General features: G+C 46.1%; 1 protein-coding gene across 2 annotated transcripts in view; it reads right to left on the reverse strand.

The window, feature by feature from the left end:
* Nucleotides 1-25,593, reverse strand: part of SIAE (sialic acid acetylesterase) — a 468,035-nt gene that overhangs the window by 136,721 nt on the left and 305,721 nt on the right. For both annotated transcript variants that reach the window (XM_069614537.1, XM_069614538.1), the window contains exon 6: nt 12,661-12,800. In XM_069614537.1, the coding sequence (XP_069470638.1) occupies nt 12,661-12,800 (140 nt within the window). The remainder of the gene's footprint in view (nt 1-12,660; nt 12,801-25,593) is intronic.

A 25,593-nucleotide genomic window follows, 5' to 3' on the forward strand; every position in this document is an offset into this window, starting at 1 on the left:
GAAGAAACTGGTTACGGCACCCTGCCCCGAGGCAGATGGAGAACTCGGCGTTCACTTACCTAAGGTGAGGGTGTTAACCTTTGGGGTTCTACAGGAGAAGAGAAAGGGAAGAGGAGAGAGGCACCCAATAACCCCAGTTCATTAATCCCATATTTTCTATCTGCAGACATCTTACTCTTCGAGTCAGACATACAGTGCACAGAGGTCCAGCCCAAAGAGCCAACCGTGTGTTACACATCACCTTTGAAGATACGGCATTCACCCAGTTAAGACCGGCGCCTCTGCGGGAATCAGGTGAGCGTTACAGAACCTTTCTGTCTCCTCGCTGTATTCCCATGTGGCAGCCTAAGGTGCTCCAAGGACCATAATGTCAACAGTTCTGCCTGGCACTGGACATGGGATGCCTGTGCCTGCCTTTGCACCGTCTGCAAGAGCAGGCACAGTTGCAGATGCCTCAGCCTCTTCTTCCTGAGACATCTGCTGGTGGACCATGTCCCTCTCCTCCATTTCTTCCTCTTCTGCCTCCTTATGCACCCCCAGCAGTACCCTCTCCTCTTCTGGCTTTAGGCAGTCCAATACCTAGGCTAAACCGTCAACCTCCATTAAATCTAAAGATGTTTAAAACATTATCCAGCAACTACTCTAGTGATCTGCAACCATGATGCACTTGTATCAAGTTATGTATTGCCTGCTAGTTCTCTCCAGTTATGATGTGATATGATATGATGAGGCATTTATAAATGCACCTGCACCCAAGTGTTTCTAGGCACAACAAGACAAGAAGGGGGTAAAAAGGGAGGACAAAATAATGATCTCGCTAGGCCTTGTATCATTCAGATCATGCAAGTGCGAGGAAGAGAGAAGGGGAAAAGTGCCAGGGGGTAGGGGAAGGGGGAAGTGCAGTTAAGTCACAAGTGCAGCCAGTGGGTGGCTCATAAGGGCAGAGCGAAGGGACTGTAGGGTAGCAGATGCAGACCCTTAAGTGCTGGGGAGCCCGGAGACAGTGCAAGGGCAACTGGACATGCAGGAGCCTGGGCCAGAGTTCAGAGGGTGACCAGTGCGGGGAGCAGTCAGGTGCATCAGCAGGGGAGAAAAAGAGAAAGCGGAAGCGAAAAGGAAGGTCTTGAGTTTCTTCCGGAACCGGAGGTGGTTCTGCTCAAGTTTGAAAGAGGCAGGGAGGCTGTTCCAGACGGAGGCCCGAGTCGAGGAGATAGATCTGCCCCCAACACTCTTCTTGAAGAAGCGTCTGACTATTAGAGTTGGAGGTGGATGAGCGGAGAGCTCGAGAAGGAAGATGTTTTGGGAGAGAAAGTTGAATGTAGAGTGGTCCCACGCCCCAGAAAGACACTTTGGACGATGCAGAGTGTCATGAAGTTGATCCTTGCAGCCACCATGAGCCAGTGAAGAGATTTCAGAGCTGGAGAGAGAGGCCAAGAACAAGTCTTGCAGTCCTGTTCTGGATAAGTTGTAACGGTCGAAGAGTAGAGGCAGGAAGATTTAGAAAGAGGCTGTTGAAATAGTCCAGCCTAGAGAGGACCAGGGCTCTTGAGACAGTGAGCTTCCGGGGGAAAGTGAGAAAAGGAAGAATACCTCTGAGGAGGTGCAGCTGATAGTTTGACTTCTTAGAGACATCGGAGATTTGAGGAGAGAAGGAGAGGGTGGAGTTGAAGATGACATCAAGGTTCTTAGCCTCACAGGAAGGAGCAGGAAGAGGGCTCAGAGTGGGCACCCAGAGAAAGAGGACAGGAGGGAGAGGGTGTCCTAATGAAGAGGACCTCAGTCTTACTGGAATTAAGGTGGAGATCATTAGTGGCACTCCATTGCATGAATTGTGGCTAGGCTTTCTGGTATGAGAGAAGATGCAGAGGTGGCTGATGGGAGCATGAAAGAGAGCTGAGTGTCATCCGCATAACATTGAAAATTGGAGCAGAAAGTAGCGATGCAGTGGGCAAGAGGTGCCAGGTAGTGGTTGAAGAGCCAGGGAGAGAGGTTAGACCCCTGGGGAAGACCACAAGTAGAGAGATGGAAGAGAGGAAAGACCCCAGTTTGACCCAAGAGCGTCGGTCCGTGAGAAAGGAGGTAAATCAGGCCAGGGCCTGATCAGTAATACCAAAGTTGTCACGGAGGGGATTGAGCAGGATGGCATGGTTGACTGTGTCAAAATCAGAGGATAGATTGAGGAGAATGAGGACAGAAGGGAGATTAGAGTCAAGATTGGAGAGCAAGTCTTCACAGGTGTTCAGGAGAGCAGTTTCCGTGCTTATGGCAGCTCTGATGCCAGACTGGAGGTCATGGAGACAACCAACAGATTCAGCATCTAGATTAAGCTGGGAGATGGCCAGCTTTTCAAAGAGTTTGCACAGGAAAGGAGTGATGGAGATCAGGCGATAGTTAGCCGGAGAGGAAGGATCGGCCGAGGGCTTCTTTAGAAGGGTGTGCATAAGAGTGCTTAAGGGGGAGCGGAAAGTTAAAGTGGCAAAGGAGTGATTGCAGAAATCCACCAAGGCTCGGCTGGAGAGATATGATCCTTGGATACCCAACAACTCTGGAATAAGGACCACCTGTAGCAGCTCTGCCTTCACCACCCCCTCCGCCCGTTCTTCCTGTTGCAAATCTTGCATTGTGGTCATTCCTGCCTACTCTACCTTTCTCCCCATGGCAGTGGCAACCCTCCACCAGTAACGCATCCACTCTTCTTTCTGAGTCACCCAAGAATAACCGCGAAACCTGAGGCAACAACTGCTGGGACTGTGGGCATGTAGCAACTACAGGGCCCAAATTCACACGAGGTGCACTATTGCTTGGTGAAAATCTACCAAACTTCTCTAAATATCAGGTTGAGTGCTTGCTCTATAAACACCAATCCTACAGCTGAACAAAACCCACATGGTCATTAAATGGGGCTACAAAACTTTCAAGAGAACACTGACCATTACCTGGTGATTGGATTACTATGATTGGGCCACCAAACAGAACCCCTTCTGCTCAAACCCAAGGAATGAGCTTGGGTACCACTATTGGGTACAGGGGAAACCCGCTGGAACTTCAAATAGCCATGTGCTTTTTGTCTTTGAGCCACAAACAAGGCTGGGTAGGAGGTGTCGGGGGTTCGCCCAGCCTTAATTACAGGGGATAGGAAGAAAATGTAAGTGTGCACTCAAGTAAAACAGGTGTATTAGGATAATGGCACACAAAGTATTCTCTTCCTTTTAATCGTCAATGAAGGATTTCAGAGTATTAGGTGTTTGGTGGAATAGATTAATGCAAATACCTTAGTATACATAAAACCTAATTTAACTTCAGCTCTATACATTTTTCTAGGATTCACCATTCTAGATTATGTAGAGGCTGGCATAGAATCTTCTTTGCTATCGGTTCATGCTTTAAGATGAGTGACGATTAGATTATTAAAAATAAGCATAAGAAAATATTGGTACATATTGTGCATTTAGAAGGTATGGAAATGTGGATTTTGGTGTACTTCTCTGGTATCGTAAGAATGCCAGATGTGAGCACAGTCTGCAAGCTTTTAAACCTGTTGCTGGGTGTGTATCATTTCAAGTATGGCTCAACGTTCAAAATTGCAAGATTGAGAAACTGAAAGACAGGGTTAGAACGCAGGAAGCAGGGGAGGACAATATTAAAAAGAAAGGCTCTGCACAAATGGCTGCAGGGATTAGGAACAGTTATTTTACAGAGGAATTTGTATACTCCATGACAAACATGTTAAAAGGAAAAATTGGTCAGGAATTTCATACTAGGAACTAGGAAATAGGAGCACTGAAAGTCACACATTCTGATTGAGAAAGTCTTTCTTGAGTTTTATCAAAACTACATTTGAACTCGGCCGACATCAAAAATAGGGGAAATTAATACATTTCATAATGACAAGATAATTGACATGAGAGGATATGCAGCTTTGAAAGCTTATGACTTGCACAGCGATCTATTGCTTCCTGAGACTAGGTCCACACTAATAAATACAATAATAATAATAATAATAATAATAATAAGTGACAAGGTCAGTAAGCTGAATTTGTCAAGAGGGGATGAGGAGAGGGGGCGTGGCCAACGAGCGACCGATGTAGACGCGTGCTCGCTGAGCTCCCGGTGCCGCCAACACATCCTGCCAAATCCTGGGGGAATTTGACTTGCGACACTCCTGCAAAATTACGAAAAGTTGGCCGACAGACGACACGACACATTGCAGTTGCTCCCGTAACAAAACGGAGGCCGGAGGCGAAGATAACTGCGGTGGAAGGTGATAGAGCGTGGCACCCGCCGAACTCGATCCAAGATGGCCGACAGTGACTTGGGATAGTGCGCCACTGACATCCGGCACGAAGAACAGCGCCATACAGGAGGAGCGGACGGTTGATGGGAAGGCAGTGACCAACCGTACGCGCTCCGCTCCGCTCCGCGTTGAGCGCCCGCCAACTCAGAACAAGGGGCGACAGACAGCGACGGAGAGGCACGTGATTGGGCACGCGAAACGGTGAGGAGCAGGGTGGGCGGGAGGCAGTGGTTGCGAGCAGCTTTCCCGCTTGCCCGCTCCCAGAAAATCGCTTGTGATTAGATCGAGAGTTAAATCCGTGCCCCGGCCCACGCACAACGCTACTAGAATCATCAAGGCGGATCCTCATCGAAGTTGTGACTGCAACGGTCATGGGCAAGGACAAGAGCAGGAGAGGCACGACGCAAAGCAAAATGGAACAATACGCGGTGCCCACACTGGCCACGGAGCCGACACAGGAAAGATCGGCAATTACTGAAGATGAGGAACCCGAACCCTCTCTCAAAGACATTATGAACGCCATAGCCAACTCCAGAACCGCTATGGAGATTAAAATGGACGGCATCAGCACAGAAGTGTCCCTCCTACGCCATGACTTGCAGAAACTCACGTCCCGCACGGGAGAGGCGGAAACCCGCATATCCAACACGGAAGATGGCCTCCGAAACATCCATCAACAGATGACCAGAGTACTGCAACGTGTTAAGACTCTAGAGGAACGGGTGGAGGAAGGAGAGGGGCGCTCTAGACGGAACAATATACGAATCCTGGGATTACCTGAGAAAAGTGAAGGCCCCTCCATGGAACTATTCCTTGAACAACTACTCATGGACCTATACGCCCCAAAGAATTTTTCGAAACTTTTCTCCATTGAACGTGCACATCGAGTCCCAACAGGCAGACCAACGCCTGGGGCCCCACCCCGCACTGTGATTGCCAAAATCCTAAATTACAGAGATCGCGACGCGATACTGCAAATGGCCAGATCCAAGGGAGCCACGACCTACAACGGCGCGAAAATCGCTTTCTTCCCGGATTTCACACGGGAAGTACAAAGAGCACGCCAATCATTTGACCAGCTTAAGAAGAAGCTACAGACCCAAAACATCAAATATGGTCTCCTGTTCCCGGCACAGCTGAAAATTTACCATAATGGCACAACCGTGCACTTTAATGACCCAAAGGATGCATGGAATTGGGCAGAAAATAACCTGGAGGGAGATTGGGGCCCCACAAATAGAAGGGAACGTGAACGAAATAGACCGCGCCCGGACAGATCCCCGAATGCACAACCACTACAAGGCCAGGATGGACTACCACCAAGAGAAGCCGACTGAAGTGTGCGGACACATGCTGATAGCAATGCACTGTCAGAGCTTTTCCCCCCCCCCACATTGAAGAAATGGCGGCTCGAGCGGGGGCCCCCCCCCTCAACAAAGGTAATAGGACCAGCGCCGAGCAACGGCGACAGAATCGCAAAGAAGTTATATCGAATGTATTGATTGTTTGTTCGGTCCGAGCAGACCCTTGTCAGGCTCGGCCTAATGTTGGGGCGACAGGTACTTCCAGTTGGGGTGGAGTATGGGGAGGGTACGAGGGAGTTTGTGTTTAGGACAGAGTTTATTTGTTTGGTTTGCTGCTCTAAGATCAATGCGCGCAATAGGCTGGGGTCGGGTTCCAGGGGGGCGGATAAGGGGCAATGCCCGGAGATACACACAACATTACCCGGCATGTCCGATTCCCGACCACCATGACTGACCACACCGCTGAAAGCAAGAACAGGTCTATTAAGATAATGACCTGGAATGTGAATGGGCTAGGCAGCAGTATCAAGAGACGCCTTGTACTCCAATATTTGAACCGTTATACGCCCGATGTAGCCTTCCTAACCGAAACGCACCTGGCGGGCACAAACTGCAACCTCTTCAAGCGAACTAATTACCGCATCGCGATACACTCAGGTTTCTCCATGGGAGCTAGGGGGGTGCTGATCCTCGTGCACAAACGACTTCCACTGACCCTCTCATCCGTCACACAGGACCCAGGAGGTAGATTCGTTCACATAACCGCGACTCTTTGGGAGCGGCCTATATCCATGCTAGCCGTATATGCACCACCTACCTTACTCACTGCACTACTTGAAGATATAACGCCAATGTTGGCGGCGGACTCCTCGAGCTTGATGGTGGTGGGGGGAGATTTCAACGAGGTCATGCACCCAGAACTTGACCGAACACACATCCGCTCGAGAAATCCAGCTACGCATACCAAACTAGCCACGTTCGCCGACGCAATAGGCCTGAAAGATGTGTGGAGACATTTGCATCCTGGCACGAGAGAATACTCCTTCCTCTCCGGAGCACACGCCTCATTATCTAGACTTGATTACTTTTTTCTCCCGATCTCCGAATTACATCTAGCAACCGATGCACACCTCCTACCCAGAGGTATATCGGACCACTCCCCGCTCGTAATGGTGCTCAATACACACAGGCCGATTCCCCCACCCACGTGGAGGCTAAACAATTATTATCTGGGCTTCCCCGACCTAGTCGAACATATCAAAAAAGGAACAGAATCATACTTTGAACTGAACACAACCTCAGTGGATAGCCCTGTAACATTGTGGGAGGCATACAAACCCGTACTGAGAGGGGAACTCATATCCCAGATCGCAGCCCATAGGAAAAAACACGCCGCGGCGATCCGGGCGGCCGAAAAGCGAGTACAAGAGGCAGAGGTAGCTCATCTATCCCAAGACCTCCCAGAATCCCATCGCGAATTACAGCTAGCACAAAAACAGTTTCAAAACGTCGCCCTGGACAATGCCAAACAGGCACACGCAGCGATGCGGACCAGAGTGTACGAAACCGGGGATAAGGCAGGCAAAATGTTGGCGTGGCTGGAGAGGCGTGACGAGGGGCTCCGACATGTTAGAGCGATCAGAACACAGGGGAATACACTAGTGACAGCGGACCGTGACATAGCGGAAGAGTTCGCAAGCTACTACAAGGAACTCTATGGACCGCCAATCTCCCCCATTGACACTACACCCATCTCGGGAATCACCCTTCCCTCCCTGACACCTGAACAAAGAGCCCTGCTAGAAACCGACATATCGGAGAATGAATTGTCTGCAGCCATAGCCGACCTTCAACCCGGGAAAGCCCCGGGACCCAACGGCCTTCCGGTCGAGGTATGGAAGAAAATAGGCACGAGCGTAATTACACCACACTTGCTGAAAATGTATGAAACCTCCCGAAACAAAGGGTCCCTCCCACAAGACCTGAGACAGGCCACCATAGTGGTCATACCCAAAGCGGACAAACCCCCAGAGTGCTGCAGTTCGTATAGGCCCATTTCCCTTATCAATACAGAAACCAAAATTTTAGCGAAAACCTTAGCCAATAGATTGCAGCAAGTTATACCCTCCTTGATCCACCCGGATCAGTGTGGTTTTATGCCGCAGAGATCCACGCGGATGAATATACATCGATTATTCATGGCGATGGAGAATGCGACCACCATCCGAGACCCGTTGGCCCTGTTGGCCGTAGACTTCGAGAAGGCCTTTGACTCTATCAGGTGGGATGCGATCTGGGAGATAATGCAAAGGATGGGATTCGGGCCCCAGTTTATGAGCTGGGTTAAATTATTGTACAAATCCCCGCTAGCAGTCACGAAAGTGAATGGTCACGTGTCAGGCCCCTTTGAAATCGGCACAGGAACCAGACAAGGATGCCCACTGTCGGCCATGATATTCGCAATAGCGATTGAACCACTCGCTATACTGTTAAGAACAAACGAAACATGGAAGGGATTTAGATGGTCTGAAGCCTGGGAAGATAAGGTGTCCCTATACGCGGACGACTTATTGGTTTACTTACAAGACCCGGTCAGATCCTGCCCCATAGTGACTGATTTACTGCAGAAATACGGCTCCTTCAGTGGCCTGAAAGTAAACTGGGACAAATCCACCTTATTCCCACTTAAACAAGAGGGAGACTCGATCCCGCCCCAATGTCCCTACCGGGTAGAAAGGGAACAATTCAAATACCTAGGTATTCTAATAACAAATAAGCTGACTGATTATGTGCCCAGAAACCTGTACCCAGTCATGACAAGATTTGCAGAGGATGCCCGTCACTGGTCATCCCTCCCGCTGACACTACTGGGTAGAGCTGCACTCTTCAAAATGATGACCCTACCCCGCCTACTCTACATATTACAAAATGCCCCATTACACATCCCTTCAAACATATTTAGGAAAATAGACCAGACACTCCGCAGACTGCTGTGGAATAACGGTCATCCACGCATAGCCCTAGCTACACTCCAAAGATCCATATGGGAGGGCGGAATAGGACTACCCCGAATGCAAACATACTATTGGGCCAGTCAATTGATGAAAGTGAATGACCAACTACACGGCGACACCGATGCACCACACAACAAATCTCTAGAGTCGGACACTCCTGGAAAACCCATCATGCTGTACCTTTATAAGAAAAGAGACCGCGCGGCTACTCCCAACATGCGCGCACAGCTAACACAAATCTGGACAGACGCACACAAGTTCGTGGGATGGGGCGACAAACTATCGCAGGCCCAACCTCTGTGGAACAACAAGAACCTTCCAGGTGTATACACGCTCCCCAGGTGGCCGAACTGGTCCCGGCAAGGTCCGCCCATCTTGGGAGACGTTGTGAAAGATAACACCATGGTCCCTTTTGCAGAGCTGGCTCTCCGACTTGGACTTCCCCAAACCGAACATTACCACTATGCTCAACTACAACACGCACTACGAAACATCCTCCCCGAAGTGAGCCCCCTACCGGACTTCACCCCCATTGAGAGAAATCTACTCCCGGAACCAATTACCCGGAGAGTGACATCGGTTCTATATAGTGCCATAAGTTCCTTTGGCACACCAGATCTACTGTCACTGCGGACCAAGTGGGAATCGGACGTGGGGGCCATACTGCCGGAGGAATGGGTCATGACATTGATGTTCCCTAGGGAGATAGCGATTTCATCAAGGCTTAGATTGGTTCAATTAAAGATATTACACAGAGTATACTATCCCAGGGTGGCCCTACACAGATGGGGAAGAATAGATGATCCGAACTGCCTGCGATGCAAAACGGAAGAGGGTACCTTTTTCCACATCATATGGGATTGCACACATATACAACCACTTTGGGAGGCATGCTGTGCGGAACTCTCTAGAGTTATGGGGAAAACAGTTCCCAGAAACCCTAAGCTACTACTATTGGGGATAGATGATGAAACTGACCTATCTAGATATGAAAAACTGCTCTTGTTCACCACCACCGCACTTTTGAAAAGGAACATTGCTCAAAAATGGGGCTCGGACCAAATACCGAGCTATGAACAATGGAGAACGGATGTGGATATCTGTGTCGCAACGGAATACAGAGTATACGCGGCCAGAGGATGCCCGGCAAAAGCCCTGAAAGTGTGGAGGAAATGGGAAGATGCCCAATGAGGATTATAAAACAACTGGACGCTGCCTGCGGGCTCAACTAAAGCTGTCCCCCCCCCCTTTTTTCCTTTGCAAACATATGTGTACAACATCTGAAACAGCCAGTAACCCTCTCCGGCAATGCGCATGTATTGATTGTTTACGTTGTTTATTTGTTTAACCTTGTTTTTTCCTAAAAACACCAATAAAATGTGTTATTAAAAAAAAAAAAGAGGGGATGAGGAGCCCACTCGGCCTGGGCTAGGAGGCCTACCAGATTGGAAATCACAGACAGCCCTAAACCAGTGGGGGAAGTGGCAGTTGGGAGTGCCCAAATACCTGTCCCTTCTCATAGTGTCAACCTTTTTGCCTATGATTCTACGGACAATCACACTATGCCTTTCTCATATGACGCTGGCCCGTCTTTTTCTTTTATTGCAGAATAACTACATTATCCATCATTCCTTGCCAGGAGAACCACCATTGCGAGCCGAACAGAAGTTTGCCCGAGTGACTGAGAGCCCGAATACAGTTACGAGCTTGATGGAGGGAAGAAATAAATCAGTGGCCCGTGAAGCATTAATCGCCAACACAGTGGGGGAGAGACAGTGTGCAGGCCAGAAGTGGTGGAGAACCGCACCCATCGAGCACACCATGGACAATGTGCTTGGCTGGGAGTGCGCCACGGAACTGCTCCCTAGTCGAGCAAACTAACAAACAAGCTCAGACAAGAAGGAGGACTTACTGGAAATTACTCTTATTTATAAGAGACCCAGAGAAAGGCTCCCCAGTGTAATTGACAGGCCGACAGGGCCCTCAAACAAACTGGACCGTGAATGCCATAAACCATCAATGTGAGACACACTCATCCTTCCTTTCCCCCTTGGTACTTGCCACCTTGGCACCCCCAGCACTTCCGCACCCCCCCTTTCCTGGAGCAACCCACTCCTGCACTTCTCCCTCTACCCCCTTGCACTTACCACCTTGTCAAACACTTGCACAGTAAGATTGACACAAGGCCAATGTAACAGTTTTTGTTGTTCTACTATCTGGATTCCCATACCACCCCCCCATGTCTTGTTACGCCTGGAAACACTTGCATATAGGGGTCATACAAACACCCAATAAAATAAAAACATCAGCAGCGCACTAACCTTTTGTTACATCTCGGACAGCTAAAAATCCTTCTTCCTCCATCTTGGCCAAGTGGATTTAGCGGGCAATCTCAATAGCTTTTGATGAGATGGAGTTTCTCTTGCCTTCCTTGGTTAAGGAGTGGTGCACTAGGGATATGGCCACCTTCTGGGCAGACTTGGGGGAGGAATCGGTGCAAGACATATGCAACACAGCAATTTGGGCCATTCCAAACACCTTCATTAGACATCATAAGCTGAGGATGTGCGGTTCTGCATCAGCAGACTTTGGTACAGCGGTACTGAATTCGGTTTGATTTTACATTGCATTTTGATATGATTTGTTCTACATTAAATCACAGTGGTGTGCAGTAGTTGACCCCAAAACAATAGTTTCTGGGATATTTCTCTGTAAATCCTAACATAAACAGGGACTGTAATGATGAAACCGACCGAGGTGGTAATGGCTTGATTACTTAACAGTAATCTCCATTACTAAAAGCTTCCCCCTCATAATCCTCACACCTACCATGCTGCAACAAAGATAGGACTTAGTACACCCAGGAGTTGTTCTGGGAGGGTGAAGTGGTTGTGGGCACAGAGAGGAGTACGGTCAGGAACATTTGAAGAGTTCGAGAGAAACAGCGAGTTAGGTTTTGATTCCCTCGGCTATAAAAGTTCCAAAGGGGAGCATTTAAGGTCTGCCTTGATGCCTGTGACGAAGGAAGCCTTGGACCCAAGTAATGAATATTAGGAAGTAAGTAAACCGTCCATAATCCACGTGGATATCTTCCTGGATGAATGTTATAAGTACAACACACATCTGCTTGCAGAATCACAAAACTATGTGACTGTAAAAGAAACATAAATCCTTCATCTGTACTGCTGTAAGAGGATTGTTGGAACGGTACTTTCTCTGAATAAATCATCTTTTATGCCTCCTACAGGGTTAACAGACTTTCAAGAATTACGTAAATGGGCCATTCTTAGAAGTAAACCCTCACCTCTCTGAGATTTGACTATGGAGATGTGCGTGGATAAGGCTTCGAGCCTGCTTTACCAAAAGACTGTGTCTTCTGCTCAGCCTCAAGAAATCGGATTGACTAATTTCAGACCTCTGCTCAATCCGCTGGCTCCTTTGGGCTAAACACCTCAAATCTAGATTCCTATGCATAGCTCACCAGCCTATCACCTAGGCCACCTTTCATTTCTTCCCGCCTAGAAATACCCATTACGGTTCAAACTTGTTGACACTCCTCTCTTGTTTAAACAAAACCCCTCTGGATGTCCTACCTTCTCAGCCATTGCTTCTCATCTTTGGAACTGCATCCCTCACTGCATTTGTTCCATGCAGGAACAGCTGATATATCTCAAATCCTTACAAAACCCGCTCTTCAATCAAAAGCCACCTTTGCCCACCTTCTTATCTTGCTCAGCACCAAGACACAATTTTGGTGTTGAAAGTTATGCTCCACAAATTCTGTAATACATGATACAAGGGGTTCTGACAACGTGGACCAATAAATGGCTTTTCAGTCATTCAAATACTGGCTCATGCAAATTAATAAACAATTTAAAATGTCCCTCGCATGTTGGGTATTTTCTAGTAGTCGAGCAAGGTTCTAAACCAGGCAGTTTAATGGTACCAAAACACAACAGGTACATTATAAACTTCTACTATGTTGCAATTTCTAGCGACAATGTGTGCTCTGCACTCACATTAACATTTTCAATGAGCAGCTGCTTACCTTGATACCAAATAGCCCCTTTAATAGTCATATTAAGAAGGGGGTGAATCATAGCATTCCATAGTACCGAATAAACCTCTGGTCCAAAAAAACTTTCGTATTCACGCTCGTAGTAGAAATCATGTACATGTCGTTTCTCACTTTAAAATGAAATAAAACAGAAGAAAAAGGAGGGCATTACATAACCTCAAATCAAAAACTTAAAACACATTTACCTAAAAAAATTAATCGAAAAACATTGATTTTAAAACAAATATATGTATGTGGGGGTAAGAAGTTAAAACGGGTGGGTAATGGCTTGGGGTTAAAATCATAGGGAAACAAGGAGCAACAAAAAATAGGTTTTCAGTAAAATCGTATAGAACCATTTTTTCTCAGTAATTCAAATACTTCATCCTAAACATACTTATATCTAAGGAAAGCCACAGAGTTGCAAACCGTAACCATAAAACATCAGATCATAATTATTTAAGCCATGCATTACAAAGTGGAACATATTGACTCGTAGAGGGGTAGAATGAGTCAAGGTAATTCCAAAGTATCTCTGGTTTGGACTAGACAATGGAGGAAGAGAATTTGCAAAACGAGGATCACTTTCCCAACTGAGCTACACAAGTAAATCCATTTGGTGTATGCCCAGCTGGATTAGCCATTTTGGTTAAATGAATGGATGTAGGAGTAGAATAGGCCACTCGAGCTAAGCTACACACACCACAGGGCCACCCAGGAGCACTCTATTGAATATCACCTCTATTATAAAACCAATGAACAAAGAAAATAGTCTGTCTCATAAGGTATGGCAGCGCTATTTTTTACAGAGCTTTATCAACTTAAGATAGAACACTCTCAAGCATGCAGACAGTCACATACACGATTCACTCTCATTAAGAATCATCAGTGCCATTAAGTCTGGCACTTTTGTGGTTGGAGTATTGCAGTATGTTTAGCAAACACCATTAATGTTATTGTGGGTATAAAATAAAGCAAGACAAACACTTTCTACCTGAGATATGAGAGCGAAAGGGGCCATTTCAGCTAAGTCACGCATGCCACGTAGAAGTATGCCTCCACTTCAGAGTCAATAAGCACTGCATTGCGGGTATGCACATATTTCTTTCAAGAGATAATAAATGCTGTGTGCAGCTTCTTCAACCACTAGGATGCCTGTTTTCATTAATTCACAGAACGGATCAGCCGTGATTCACTGAAGGTCTGTAGTAGCAGCATGAGAAGCCATTCCTTAAACTCCAGGAAGTCGGCAAGTCACAAACTTTGACCTCTATGAAAAGAAGGGTTGAAACGAGGGAAGGACTGCTTCCACTGGATATCAAGGCTGCCTCGAAAATTATATTAAGAATGTAAAATTCAACGCTGATCTGGGCAGACTGGATGCCTGTAAACCCTACTAAGGTGCTCTGAATCTTTGCAAAACTAGGGTCACACTCAACGAGTTAATAAAAGAAATAGAAATGAATTACTTTACATATAAAAAAAAATCAGGATGAGGTTGGAGGAGAGCTAAAAGAGAACATTAAGATCAGGAAGAAATGCCAAGAGGAGTTTAGATGATACATTGTAGGCAGAGGTTGGAAGGAGATGTTAGGAGCAGAGGAGGCTGGAAGGAGGTGTAAGGAAAAGGTCAGGAGAACATCTGAAGGAGATTTAAAGTCAGAATCAGGCCTGACCAACCCTAAAGAGTGAGCCAGACAGGGGCAATCGTATGTGCATGTGGCAGAGCGTTGAGGAGGTGAATAGGAGAGACAGATAGGAAAATAAAGGAAGTGCAGGAAAGGTTCCCGTAGGCTTTGAAAAGTGATGACATGCACAGAAAACTGGGCATACGCCACCAACGTTGGTTCCAGCTAAGTAGTAAACAGTACACGTAACAAATACATTTGAATTTCAATTTCAAAAAGGATTCTTCAATCTTCTCATCTGTGTAGACCATCTTTTATTGAGCAGGAAACGGCTTGAGTGGCAGAAATAGTAGCCTGGGCAACGCATTTTGGACCTGCGGCCTACGTCAGGGCGACTTCTGACATCTAGCGAAGCTAAGAGCAGAGTTACCTTCTTTTCATGTTCAAAAATGTCTTCACATGTTAAAAGCTTCATAGCTGCAGAGAACAGTACACAGAGGACAGTGGTTCTCCCAAAGTTAGAAGAGCAGAGCCTGCTAACAGAAAGCATCCCCGGTTTTCTGTTCATGGTAATTCTCTGAACTGTGCAATTCAGGCTTTTGGTGACCACTAAATAATATACTTAACATTGCTCCAAATTGATATACAAACCCTAATGGTGGTACCCACTTCAGTCCATTTATATGGGCAAAGTGGTGACTCATCAAGGAAGACAGTGTAAGTGGAGTGTTGGGTAACAGTGCAAGGACCCTGAGACAGGGAAGTGGCAAAAAAATAGACTCAAAACCCCTTAGCCCATATAGACTATTGACCTGTTGGTGGAAGTTCAGGGGTTTCGTTAATTGCAGCCTTACCGCAGATTCTACCCAAGACCAGCCATAATGTGTGTGTGCACAAAGGGTCGAAAAAAAAAAATAGGGGCTCTATAGAACTGAGGCCAAGAAACAGAGGACCAGAGAGACGGTGAACCAAGGAGACGGGAAAGAAGTGCCAGGGACACTTATGAGTATAAGGAAGGACCTGAAATTGATTGTCTACAGAGGAGATGGATTTGAGACTGCGACTTGCAACCTAAAAGACTTGAACAATTACAAGGATGGAGAAACAAACTATTCTCAATGACGTTTTATGTTTCACCTTTCTAGTTTTGGCCCAACTTTGTACCTAGCGCTAAAAAAAACGTTTGTTGAGCTAGAACGTCTTAAATCTGCCTTGTGTTTATCCTACTTGGCATTATGCTTATGATGTCAGAAGTATGATTACGTGGGTTTGGACTAGAAGCCCAACAGTGGCAATCACCTTCATCATTAAAATCCGCAACGGCCTCTAAGATGGCTAAGATACCTTTTAAAGAAACCCCAGGGTTTAATTTGAACAATAGAAACACAGTTGGCTTTCCAGCAGGTGGCTAAGCTCTAATCTCCACCAGCCTGAGTTTACAGCTACCCAAATCACACATTTCAGCGACGTCGCGCTTAGCAGTTAAGTAGGAGGATTACAGTGGGGTGTTTAAAGTGCTAGCCTTCCATCGTGGTTCAGATATTTTGTAGTACAGGAAATAGATCCAGTGGCCCAGCTGTCTGTAAACCTCTTTTCAAGCCATACTCAGTAGGAGTCACAGAATGTGAGCCCAGTCTTTGGGGAGAGAAAGGGTTCGGCCCTCCTACCCAAACCTGGATTTCAGCCAAAACGTAGACCCCTAGTCATCCATCAGCCAGTCTGGAGTTCAACCTAGCACTGCAAGGTTACCTCTCCTTCTCATCCACATTTGACCAGTCCATTTTTGTTTGAGGAGGCAGAGGTAAAACGACATCATATTTTGTAGAGAAACTATGCTTGCTCTACCAGGCCGAGAACAATGTTAAGGGGGATGTCAAACTCTTTCAGATTGTAATTACACCCTCCCCACGCCCCTTAATAAGACTATGTTAGAGCTAGCTCATTTGCACCGGACAGTAGGTCAACATGGCTTTGTAAAGACACAAGACCATGTTCTTTGCAGTTATTTTCTGGGCCGAGATTAGCAAGTCAAGACATTTTGGTAATAATATACCATTTTTCAAAGGACGTCTGCAATAGATGTACTGCAAGCCACTTACAAATCCTTTCTACTATTGATGTACCATTTAGAGATTAGGATCCCTGAACCCTGATGATATATGTTATTAATGGGGACGTTAGTACTCATTAATTCTGAAGCACCTTCCCATGAAGGCCAACAGCACACAAAAGATTATCAAACACCTGGTTCCCCACGGCTCTCACGTGGGCTTCCTATAAGAGATCCTCACAGAGGATCAATCAACATTCATGTCTAAGAGGAAGACTTTAAAACCCAACTGCACATAGATACATTCTGCAGCTTCATTCTTGGCCCACAATCGGATGGTTTAATTGAGAGATTTAATTAGAACCTGAAAAGGCTGTCATGGAAGATAGTTGACAAGGGCAACGGCACGGAGACAATTTACTTGCTTGGGCCTTGCTACTGTGAGAAATGCACAGCACACTTCTGTAATGTTATTCTCAATAAAACTGTTTTATGACCTGGAGCCCAGAGATGCCCTCAACATGTTCAAAGTAGAGTGTGAAAATCAAGTGGAGAATGGACAGAACAGGATCCACTATGTCCAAACCACCAGAGAAAACATAGCCTTGCTAAGATACTGGTTCCAATAACACGATACAGGAAAGCAACAAAAAGAGAAACATTTATATGACCACCAGGCCCTCGTATGAAAATCTCATGTGGAAGATCAAGCCCCAGTGCTCCTTTCCCACCACCCCGAACAAGCTCCCAGCACAATTGCACAGACACAATCAAGACATGGAGGTCCTCAGCGACTGAAGTTATGTGCACCAAGAGGACCAGTAGAAGACCTCAGAGGTAGTACTTATTAACCGGTTGAAAGGAGAAACAGATCCAGGAGAGCCTGAAAGTGAATGCTGGCATGGATGCCTTTAAAACATAAGGCCTAACTGACTGCTTAAGGAAAATGGCTCCTGAAAACTTGGAGATTCATCACGTCAATGATCTACAGGTTGATTGCTAGCACTTCCGTAATGCGTTCATGGACAGGCAGACAGGATTTGTGCACTGTATTTAAACTCCTCTCGGAAAATCCACCAGGATCTGGACTGATGCGTTACCCAAAGCCCAATGCCAAGTAATCTAGTCCAAAGTAAAAAAGATATTGAAACTGCATCATCAAACCCTCACAAAGCCACTGGTCTTAACCGATGATGTTGGTTGTCAAGCGAGAGGGGTTGTGGCAGTTTTGCATAGACTTCCACAAGATGAACAAGATTTCAAGGTTCACTGTTTACCCTTTGCCCTGAACAGGTGGGATAGGTGAAAGAATAAGGCCAGCCAAATACAGCATTACTTTAGTTTTTGTGAACAGGATACAACAACATACGTGCAAAACCCCTGACGATCCTCCTGTGAGAGCTTTGTTTCACTCAGTGCCGCTGAGCACTGTTTCATTTGCTTTCTGCGGTGTCGCCATGGACGGTATGGAGTCTATTACAATACATCAGGCAGGCCAGGCATTGTACAGAAGCAACAGCATACTAAATGCATAACCGTCACATGAATTGGGGGTATCTATTTATTCATTTTAGCATTTGTTAAGCGCACAAAGCCAAGAGGCAGGTTGCAGATAACAGTTACAAAATAATTGGTCAAAGGCTAGTCAGAGTACATGTACAGCGTTTAGTTGCACAAAGAGTGTCTTGTCCGTGAACAGTAGAGTATTGATTCTGGAAAGCACAGTACGATTGTTGGAGAGTGGTAGGTTGTTGCAGTTTTTGAAGCTGTAACTGGGAAGCTGGCCACTCCTTCTCTTGTTCGCCTGAAGCGAGTTATGGAGAGATGGTGAGCATAGGTGGTGCAGTTAGGTCTTAAAGATTGAGCTTTGGAAAATGTAAGGGACAGATATTTTGGGGCAGTGTTAGAGAGGCATCTGTGAGCGATAGGTAGTGTTTTAAAGATGATGCGCTCTCAGACAGCTAGCCAATGCACTATTTTTCTTGCTGCTCAAATATGTTTTGGATCAGCTGCAGTTTGTTAAGGTTACGATTAGAGGTGCCTTCAAATAGGGCACTGCAATAGTCCAGTCTTGAGCCAATGAGTCCCCCAACGATGGGGATGCAGCTATTGGTGCTAAAGAAGCAATCAGCTTGGATGTGTGGGCAGCAGAAGAGGCAATCGCATTGACATGTCGTGTAAGAGACAGGGTGGAATCAAGGTATACACTCAAGGTTTTGACGTTGTTGGAAACTTGGATGGTGTTGCCATCTATGTTAAATGATTCATAGGATGAGTCCAACTTTTTGAGAGTGGATTGAGAGCCAACCAGAAGAATCTCTGTCTTATCGTCATTAAGGCAGAGGAGGTGGGATGCTATCCAAGTCTGGATGGTATGGTAGACTGGGTGGAAGTTCATAGTGTCAATTTCATACTTTCCGGTGAGGTATAGGAGAATCTGCATGTCGTCCGCATTGTTGGTGTAAGTAGTTCAGCTGGAATTGAGCATATTGAAGAGAGGCTTTGTGAATATGTTATATAAGGTGGGGTAAAACACATGACCTTTGCAGGATACAGCACATGACGAGGGCCAGAGGGGCTGCAGTGATTGAAGCAAACACTCTCATGCATCCCTCAGAGAGGAAGGAATTAATCCAGGTGATGGCTTCTAGAGAAGTGTGCTGCAGACGCAAGGTGACGGCATAGGATTTGGTGGTCAACCAAGTTGAAGGCCGCTGATAGGTCCAATAGGAGGAGGAGGGCTGTATTGTCATAGTCTGATTTCATCCAGTTGTTTCTTAAAATCTAGCAGAGCAGACTCAGTGCCGTGGACTGGTCGGAAGCCAGATTGCCTTAGTCCCAGGAGGTTGTTGGCTTCCAGGTAGAGCTGGATCTTTAAGTATGCTGCACGGTCTAGGATTTTAAGTAGAAAAGGGATGGTGTTGATAGGTCGGTAGTTCATAGGGATCACGGTGTGAAGAGTAGGGTTTTTTTAGTAGTGGAAGGACTCAAGTAACCTTGAGGCTAGTAGGTATGGTGCAAGTTGTAGGGTTGGAATGGTATCACAAGTATGACATTGACACAATGGGTACAATTTGAAAAAACATTGTTGACGTTTTTGGGGTTTGGAAAAACTTCTACTTTGCCCTACAACTAAGATGGGAGTGTGCGTTTATTTCTTGGTTCTTTGTTATCCAATTCACGAGTAAAGGTTAGTACTATAGGCTTGGCCTCGCCTCCCCAACTCTACCGTTCACCCGGGAGTGTCACTGGCATCCTTGAAACACAATGCAGTCTTCACTTGCGGGATCTAGCCTTCCCCATGTGTCTTTCGCATCCTGTCAGAGGCAACAACTCCAGTAGGGAACTCTCTGGGTTTTTGACCTGCTGCTCTTGTCCCTTGGTCCGTTGCTCTGCTCCAGAAAGTTTGCCTTCACTCCAGAAGTCCTGTTTGTACTCGTGTTCCACCTTGCTCAGAGTGTGTCTTTAGGGTTTGCCTTTTATCCGTGTGAGGAGAGCTAATGGATGTCCAGTGTATGCACTGGAAGTCAAGTGCCTGACTTTGCCTGACCCGATTAACGGCACATGTCCAGTACGATGTATGAGAGTCAATCTTATTTCTCTCAGTCACCCGCTGCCTCGGCCCAGTGTTTGTGTACACAACGGGTGAGGGATTGGGACCTCAGAGACTCACATAGCATGGGGTAGATGAACAAAAAAGGGGGGAATAGCGCATCTCACCATCGGCTGCCTCACCCCCACTTCCCGAAGACCCCTCACTCAGGTGATCCTCCCGCACTGGTCCACCCCGCCGATGGCCAAGTCCCAGAGGACTTGCAGGTGAGACACCCTTTGGTTCTCACATTCCCTTCCCCTATGCGAGGTGGATAGTTTTATTCTTCTCTGAAGACCTCTAGTCTGAGGACTCTGGAGAGGACAAGTAGAAACCTGATCCAGGGACTCTAGCACATCCACGTAGTTTGACTGTGCTGTTAGGGGCTGGCTGCTAACCTTAGTTTCCGGTGAGTAGCCCATTAACTGGGATTGAGGAGATCTGATACAACTAATGTCTCTATGAGGGTCTGATTCCGTCCATTCTGATATCGGGGAGGTCTGGGAATAAAAATCAGATTGCCACTGATCTTGTGCTGTAAATTCTATGGGTGTAAAAGGAGGCTCTTGAAGGGTGAACAGTTCAGGAAAGTCTCTCCCTACAATAACCTCTTCTGGAAGTGCAGGGATAATGGCTGAAGATACTAGCACAGATTCCCCTTGAATATTAATGTACACTGGTACTCGGGGATAGATCTCGTTATCTGCATGTACACAGGTGACTAACCATGGTTGCATGTTCTAGATCTGCCGGAGTGACCAAATTGGCTCATATGGCTGTGTTTACTGCCAGAATCAACTAATGTTTTCACTGTTCTCCCATTTGCCAGAGCTCTCTCATATGTAAAATCAACTGAGGATTAGCATAAACATATGCTAAAGGTTTCTAGATCTTCCTCTTGTTCTTCCCATTCTTCTCCTCTTAGGCATTCTGTTTTCATAGGCTCTTCGTTTTGATTTTTGGGACAATGTCAGGCTAAATGACCTGTCTTCCTACATGAGAAGCAGATGGGTGGTGATGGTTTAATCCCTATGGGTTCTTCTCTCCTTAGTTCTTCCTTAATCCTAGTGTCAGGTCTTTTTATTTCTACCTTTTCTTTCGGGTCCACTCTCGGGTTTTAGAGAGTCCTCCTCGTTCTACTGTCAGATTTTGGGAGCAGTAGGTTGGTTTTTGATCTTTTCTATCTTCATTTTTATGTAAGGAATGGAAATGTTTTATCGCGTCTGAATGATTTTTGACAGCGTCAATAGCCATGCTAATGGTGAGCTGATTTAATTCAGCTTTCTATAGAAAGGGAGGTAACGAGTTGATAAACTGTTCCAAGGTGATCATTTCCACTAACTCCTCCAGAGTTATATCGCCGACCCACAGGGAGACAGTGTTTTAAATGTGTTCCCCTTCTTCCAGGGGGGGTCTCACCGGGGTTCAATCAAATAAACCTTTGTTTTTGTCAGTAAAAATTACTGGTTTGGCCTACTCTTTTAATTAGTCCTTCCTTGATGGATATGAAGGTAGCTCCCAAGGTTAGATTAAGCAACTGATAGGCGGTTTGTAGCTCGCTTTTTAATAGAGGTCCCAGGTAGCATTTCTTTATGTTTTCTCCACATCCCAGTTGTTCAGTTAATCATTTGAAATTCAAAAAAGTATTCACTAGGTCTTCTCCTTCCTGGTAGGGTTGTAATATCCCTTGAGGTAATAAGTGTCTTGCTTGTAATCTGACTAACCTCATCAAATTTTCTTGAAGGCGAGCCTCAGCATCCATCTGCTCTGAAGCCAGTTGAGCTACGGCTGTTTCATTATCGGTCATATTTTCAGAAGGGCTAAGGGTTCCCTCTGTTGGGTTTTCAGACTCAGAGAAGGTTTCAAAGTTGTCTGACCCTTCCGAACTTGATTTCGATGAAGGGGGTTTGACACTGAAAACAAAAGGTTCAGGAAAAGGTGGATTTAAGGCACTAGGTCTAATAAATATATGGGAGGGTCTTATTTTTAAGACTATTCGGTCCCACTCTTGTATTTGATAATGGGCTATCGGTAGGGTGTCTAATAGCACCTGGGCTTTGAAAAACAAATCCTTTTGGCTAACTGGGATTTGAAGTTGGGAGAATATGGTTTCCTTAATGGTGGATATTCGAGTAGAATCAAGGACTTCAATAATCCTATTCTCTCCTTCTGTTGGGATGACAATTACTAGCAGGGTTCTCAACTTTTATCAATTGAGTCAGATCCCACTCCTCACACCATTTGTACAGTTGGCTTGGTATCACAAGTATAACACTGACACAATGGGTACAATTTGAAAAACCTTTATTGAGGTTTTCTGGTTTTGGAAAAACTCCTACATTGCCCTACAACGAAGATGGGAGTAGTCTCGACCATCAAAATGATAAACAAAACTTTCCTAGTAGTCTGTCAAATCAAAATAGCCTATGCTAGCAAAACCTAACACCTGCCCTATCTCTTGTACAAAAAGTGTGGAATGGAAAAAATATATGCAAAGGAAAAATCAGTGTTCACGTTAATAGAGGCAGTTAAATCCGCTCTCCTCCCCACATTAGACCCCATATAATAAGTTGGTCTTTGTAGTGCAAGGAAGGCATGGTATCAACAGTAAGACAGACACAAGTGACCACAGTTCAAGGGTGTTTACTGAACTTCAAAAACGGTTTGAAAAATGCCTATCTAATCCTAAATCTAAAAATGATAGGAAGCCAAGATCATCAAATAATAATGCAGTCCTAGTGGTGTCTTGTCACAATAAAAGGGCCTATACTAATAAACCTATTGCCAATCATTATCTCTAAAAACAAATAGTGTGGGAAACAATGTTAAGTGTTCAAGAAATTATATGTCAGGATGTTCAGGCCTTTGGTCTCCCTTCACTACGTTTTCAGCATGGGACACAGCGGTACACAAGCTTAGCACAGTCTCTGGCTTCTCAAGCATGAGGGTGCAGTTCAAACATTGGCATCAGGGTCTTCTGTGCCCAAGTCAATGTTACCTTTCAAAGTCTGTTCTTTCAGAGGGCGTGATTCAACAACCAAGCAATACGTTATTTTTACACTTAAGATTCCAGACATACTCAATTTCTCAGGTGATTTACTATTCACCTCAGATCCCCCTCTGCTGGGATCAGATCCCCTTCTGACACAATGTTCAATCAGTCTCCCTCCGCCGGGATCGGACCAGTTTTATCTATGTTGTCATCAACTTGCTTGACAGTATCAACATCGAAGACTTTCGATTGTGCACAGGATTCTGGTGGACCCTTCCCAGGACCACTTTGATGTGCAGTTCTTTTGCTAATCTTTAATTTTTCTTAACTCTCAGCTGGATACCCTAAGGAGACTTTCGACTGAGCACCCACTCGGTGCCAGCACACTCCGTCAAGGGCATTGTCTATCGGTTTTAAAGTTCAATCGCTCATCTGTTGTTCACTTTTACTTGCGCTGGTTATCACATGCATTTCATACACTGTTTGCATCAGTGTTCACAATACAATGTTGCTGCTTGCAACCTTGGCTTCAACACAGACCTGTCTGGTATCTGTCTCCCCAACTCACTGGCTGTGCTGCCTTCACTGGTGCTGCTTTGTTGTAGGGGCCAAGGACAATACCATGGTGGCAAGCGATTCTCCCCGCCTTGACTATTGCCGGGGGAGGGCCTCGGGTACCTCCGACACACAATGCAGGATTCTTCAGCCTTGCTTCCTGGTCTTACGATTTCTATTGTTGAAAGTTCATGAAAGTAACGGTTCTTCATTGAAAAGGTCAAGGGCACTTCCCTCCTTGCCATCCCCTTCCGTTTTTCTGTCTTTCGCCTCGTATTAAACTGCCATCTTGGAATTGATGTTTCCTCATGTACTTTGCCTTGCTCACAGTGCTCTTGTGCTGCCCCTTTTATGGGGAAGTGTAATAGTAGTCAGGTGTGATGGTCAGTAATTGCCTGACCCTGCCTGACCATTGTTTTGGGACATGTCAGGTATACGGCTCGGTGTTAGTCTGTCTTCTCTCATAGCGAGCTTTTCGTGAGAAAGTGTCCATGTTGTTAAGGGGGTTGGGGGTTTGAGTTCCCAAATATCCTACCTGGTAGTATGGGGTAAAGATGATACAGGGAAGGGGAATACCGCATTTCGACATCCAGTGTCCCACTCCCGCTCCCCGAAGACCCCGCACCCAGGTAATCCTCGTGCAGTGGTCCACCCCCAGGAACTGGATCCAAAAGCGATGGCCGTGTCCTGGCCACCTAGATGATAGATCCCCGGGGACTAGCGGGTGAGACACCTTCTGGTTTCTCACAGTATGCAGGATGACACACTCTGGCTCAGGATCTTAGTAGAGTAAACAGTTCCAAAACGTGGATCGAGGCTCGCCTGGCCTTCCAAGTTAAAGTCGCTCGTTCTGACCTCCAAACAATGTTTCAACACAAAGTTCACCTAGGACCCCCTGTGTCAGGCTCAGACCTTCTGAAACAACAAGTTCACATAAGTCCCCCTCTGTCTGGCTCAAACCTTTTCAAACACAAAGTTCAACAAAACTTGCAAAGGGGCTTCCTTTCCCAAGCGTATTACACTTGCGGGCTCCATCACAGAGGTTAGACCACTTTCGGGTGTCGAAGACATTCAAATGTGTGTGGCTTTCTTTGCAGACCTCCACAGGACCACTTCGACTTATAGTTCAAGATTCAATTTCCACTCTCCCTTTCTCCAGGAGATAATTGTGCCCGCTTTGTTTTTGCACTTCATTCACTTTATCGTTACAAACAATGTACTTTTCACAGAGACTTTCGAGTGGGCTACTTCCTTTCGCCGGACAACTCCGTTGCTCAGCATCGCTGATTCCACAGCTGTCTTTTTACTTCAAAGTTCATTCACAGGTCTGCCTTTCTTCGCGTCTCATCCACACATGTACAGCCTTCACTGGCGATATAATGTTGCCACTTCAAACTTTCTTTAACACACACCAGTCTCTCAGGTCACTTGCCAACTCACCGGCTGTGTGCGTTTCTTTCTTGGTTCTATGACATCCAATTCACGAGTCAAGGTTAGTACCACAGGCTTGGCTTCGCCTCCCCAACTCTGCCGTTCACCCGGGAGGGTCGCTGGTATCCTTGAAACACAATGCAGTCTTCACTTGTGGGATCTGGCCTGCCCCATGTGTCTTTCGTGGCCTGTATGAGGCAATAACCTCCACTAAGGAACCCTCAGGGTTTGACCCGCTGTTCTTGTCCCCTGGTCCGTCGCTGTGCTCCAGTAGGTTTGCCTTTGCTCCAGAAGTCCTGCTCGTACTCGTGTTCCGCCTTGCTCAGAGTGTGTCTCTAGGGTTTGCTTTTTATCCGTGTGAGGAGAGCTAATTGGTATCGGGTATCCAATAAGAATTGTTCAGCCTTTTGGACAGTGTTGGCGCCCACTTTTAATTCCTTCGTTTTAAAATAATAATTGGTTTTGTCAGAGGAAATGTTGCAACTTTGGGTCTCATCAGAAGCTGACCTGGGTTTTATTAACAAAAGAATCAAAATTATTATGTCCCAGAGTTGCGCTTTTCCGCTAAATGAAGAGATTCATTCAAATTGAATTTTTCAAAAAAAGGGGTTAAGTTTAATGTACAGTACAAAGATTTTTTTAAAAAATACACAACAAAAGTGAACAGTTAAAGACA

This window comes from Ambystoma mexicanum, chromosome 9, assembly GCF_040938575.1.
Source record: "Ambystoma mexicanum isolate Mex_15411 chromosome 9, UKY_AmexF1_1, whole genome shotgun sequence".
Lineage (NCBI taxonomy): Eukaryota > Metazoa > Chordata > Amphibia > Caudata > Ambystomatidae > Ambystoma > Ambystoma mexicanum.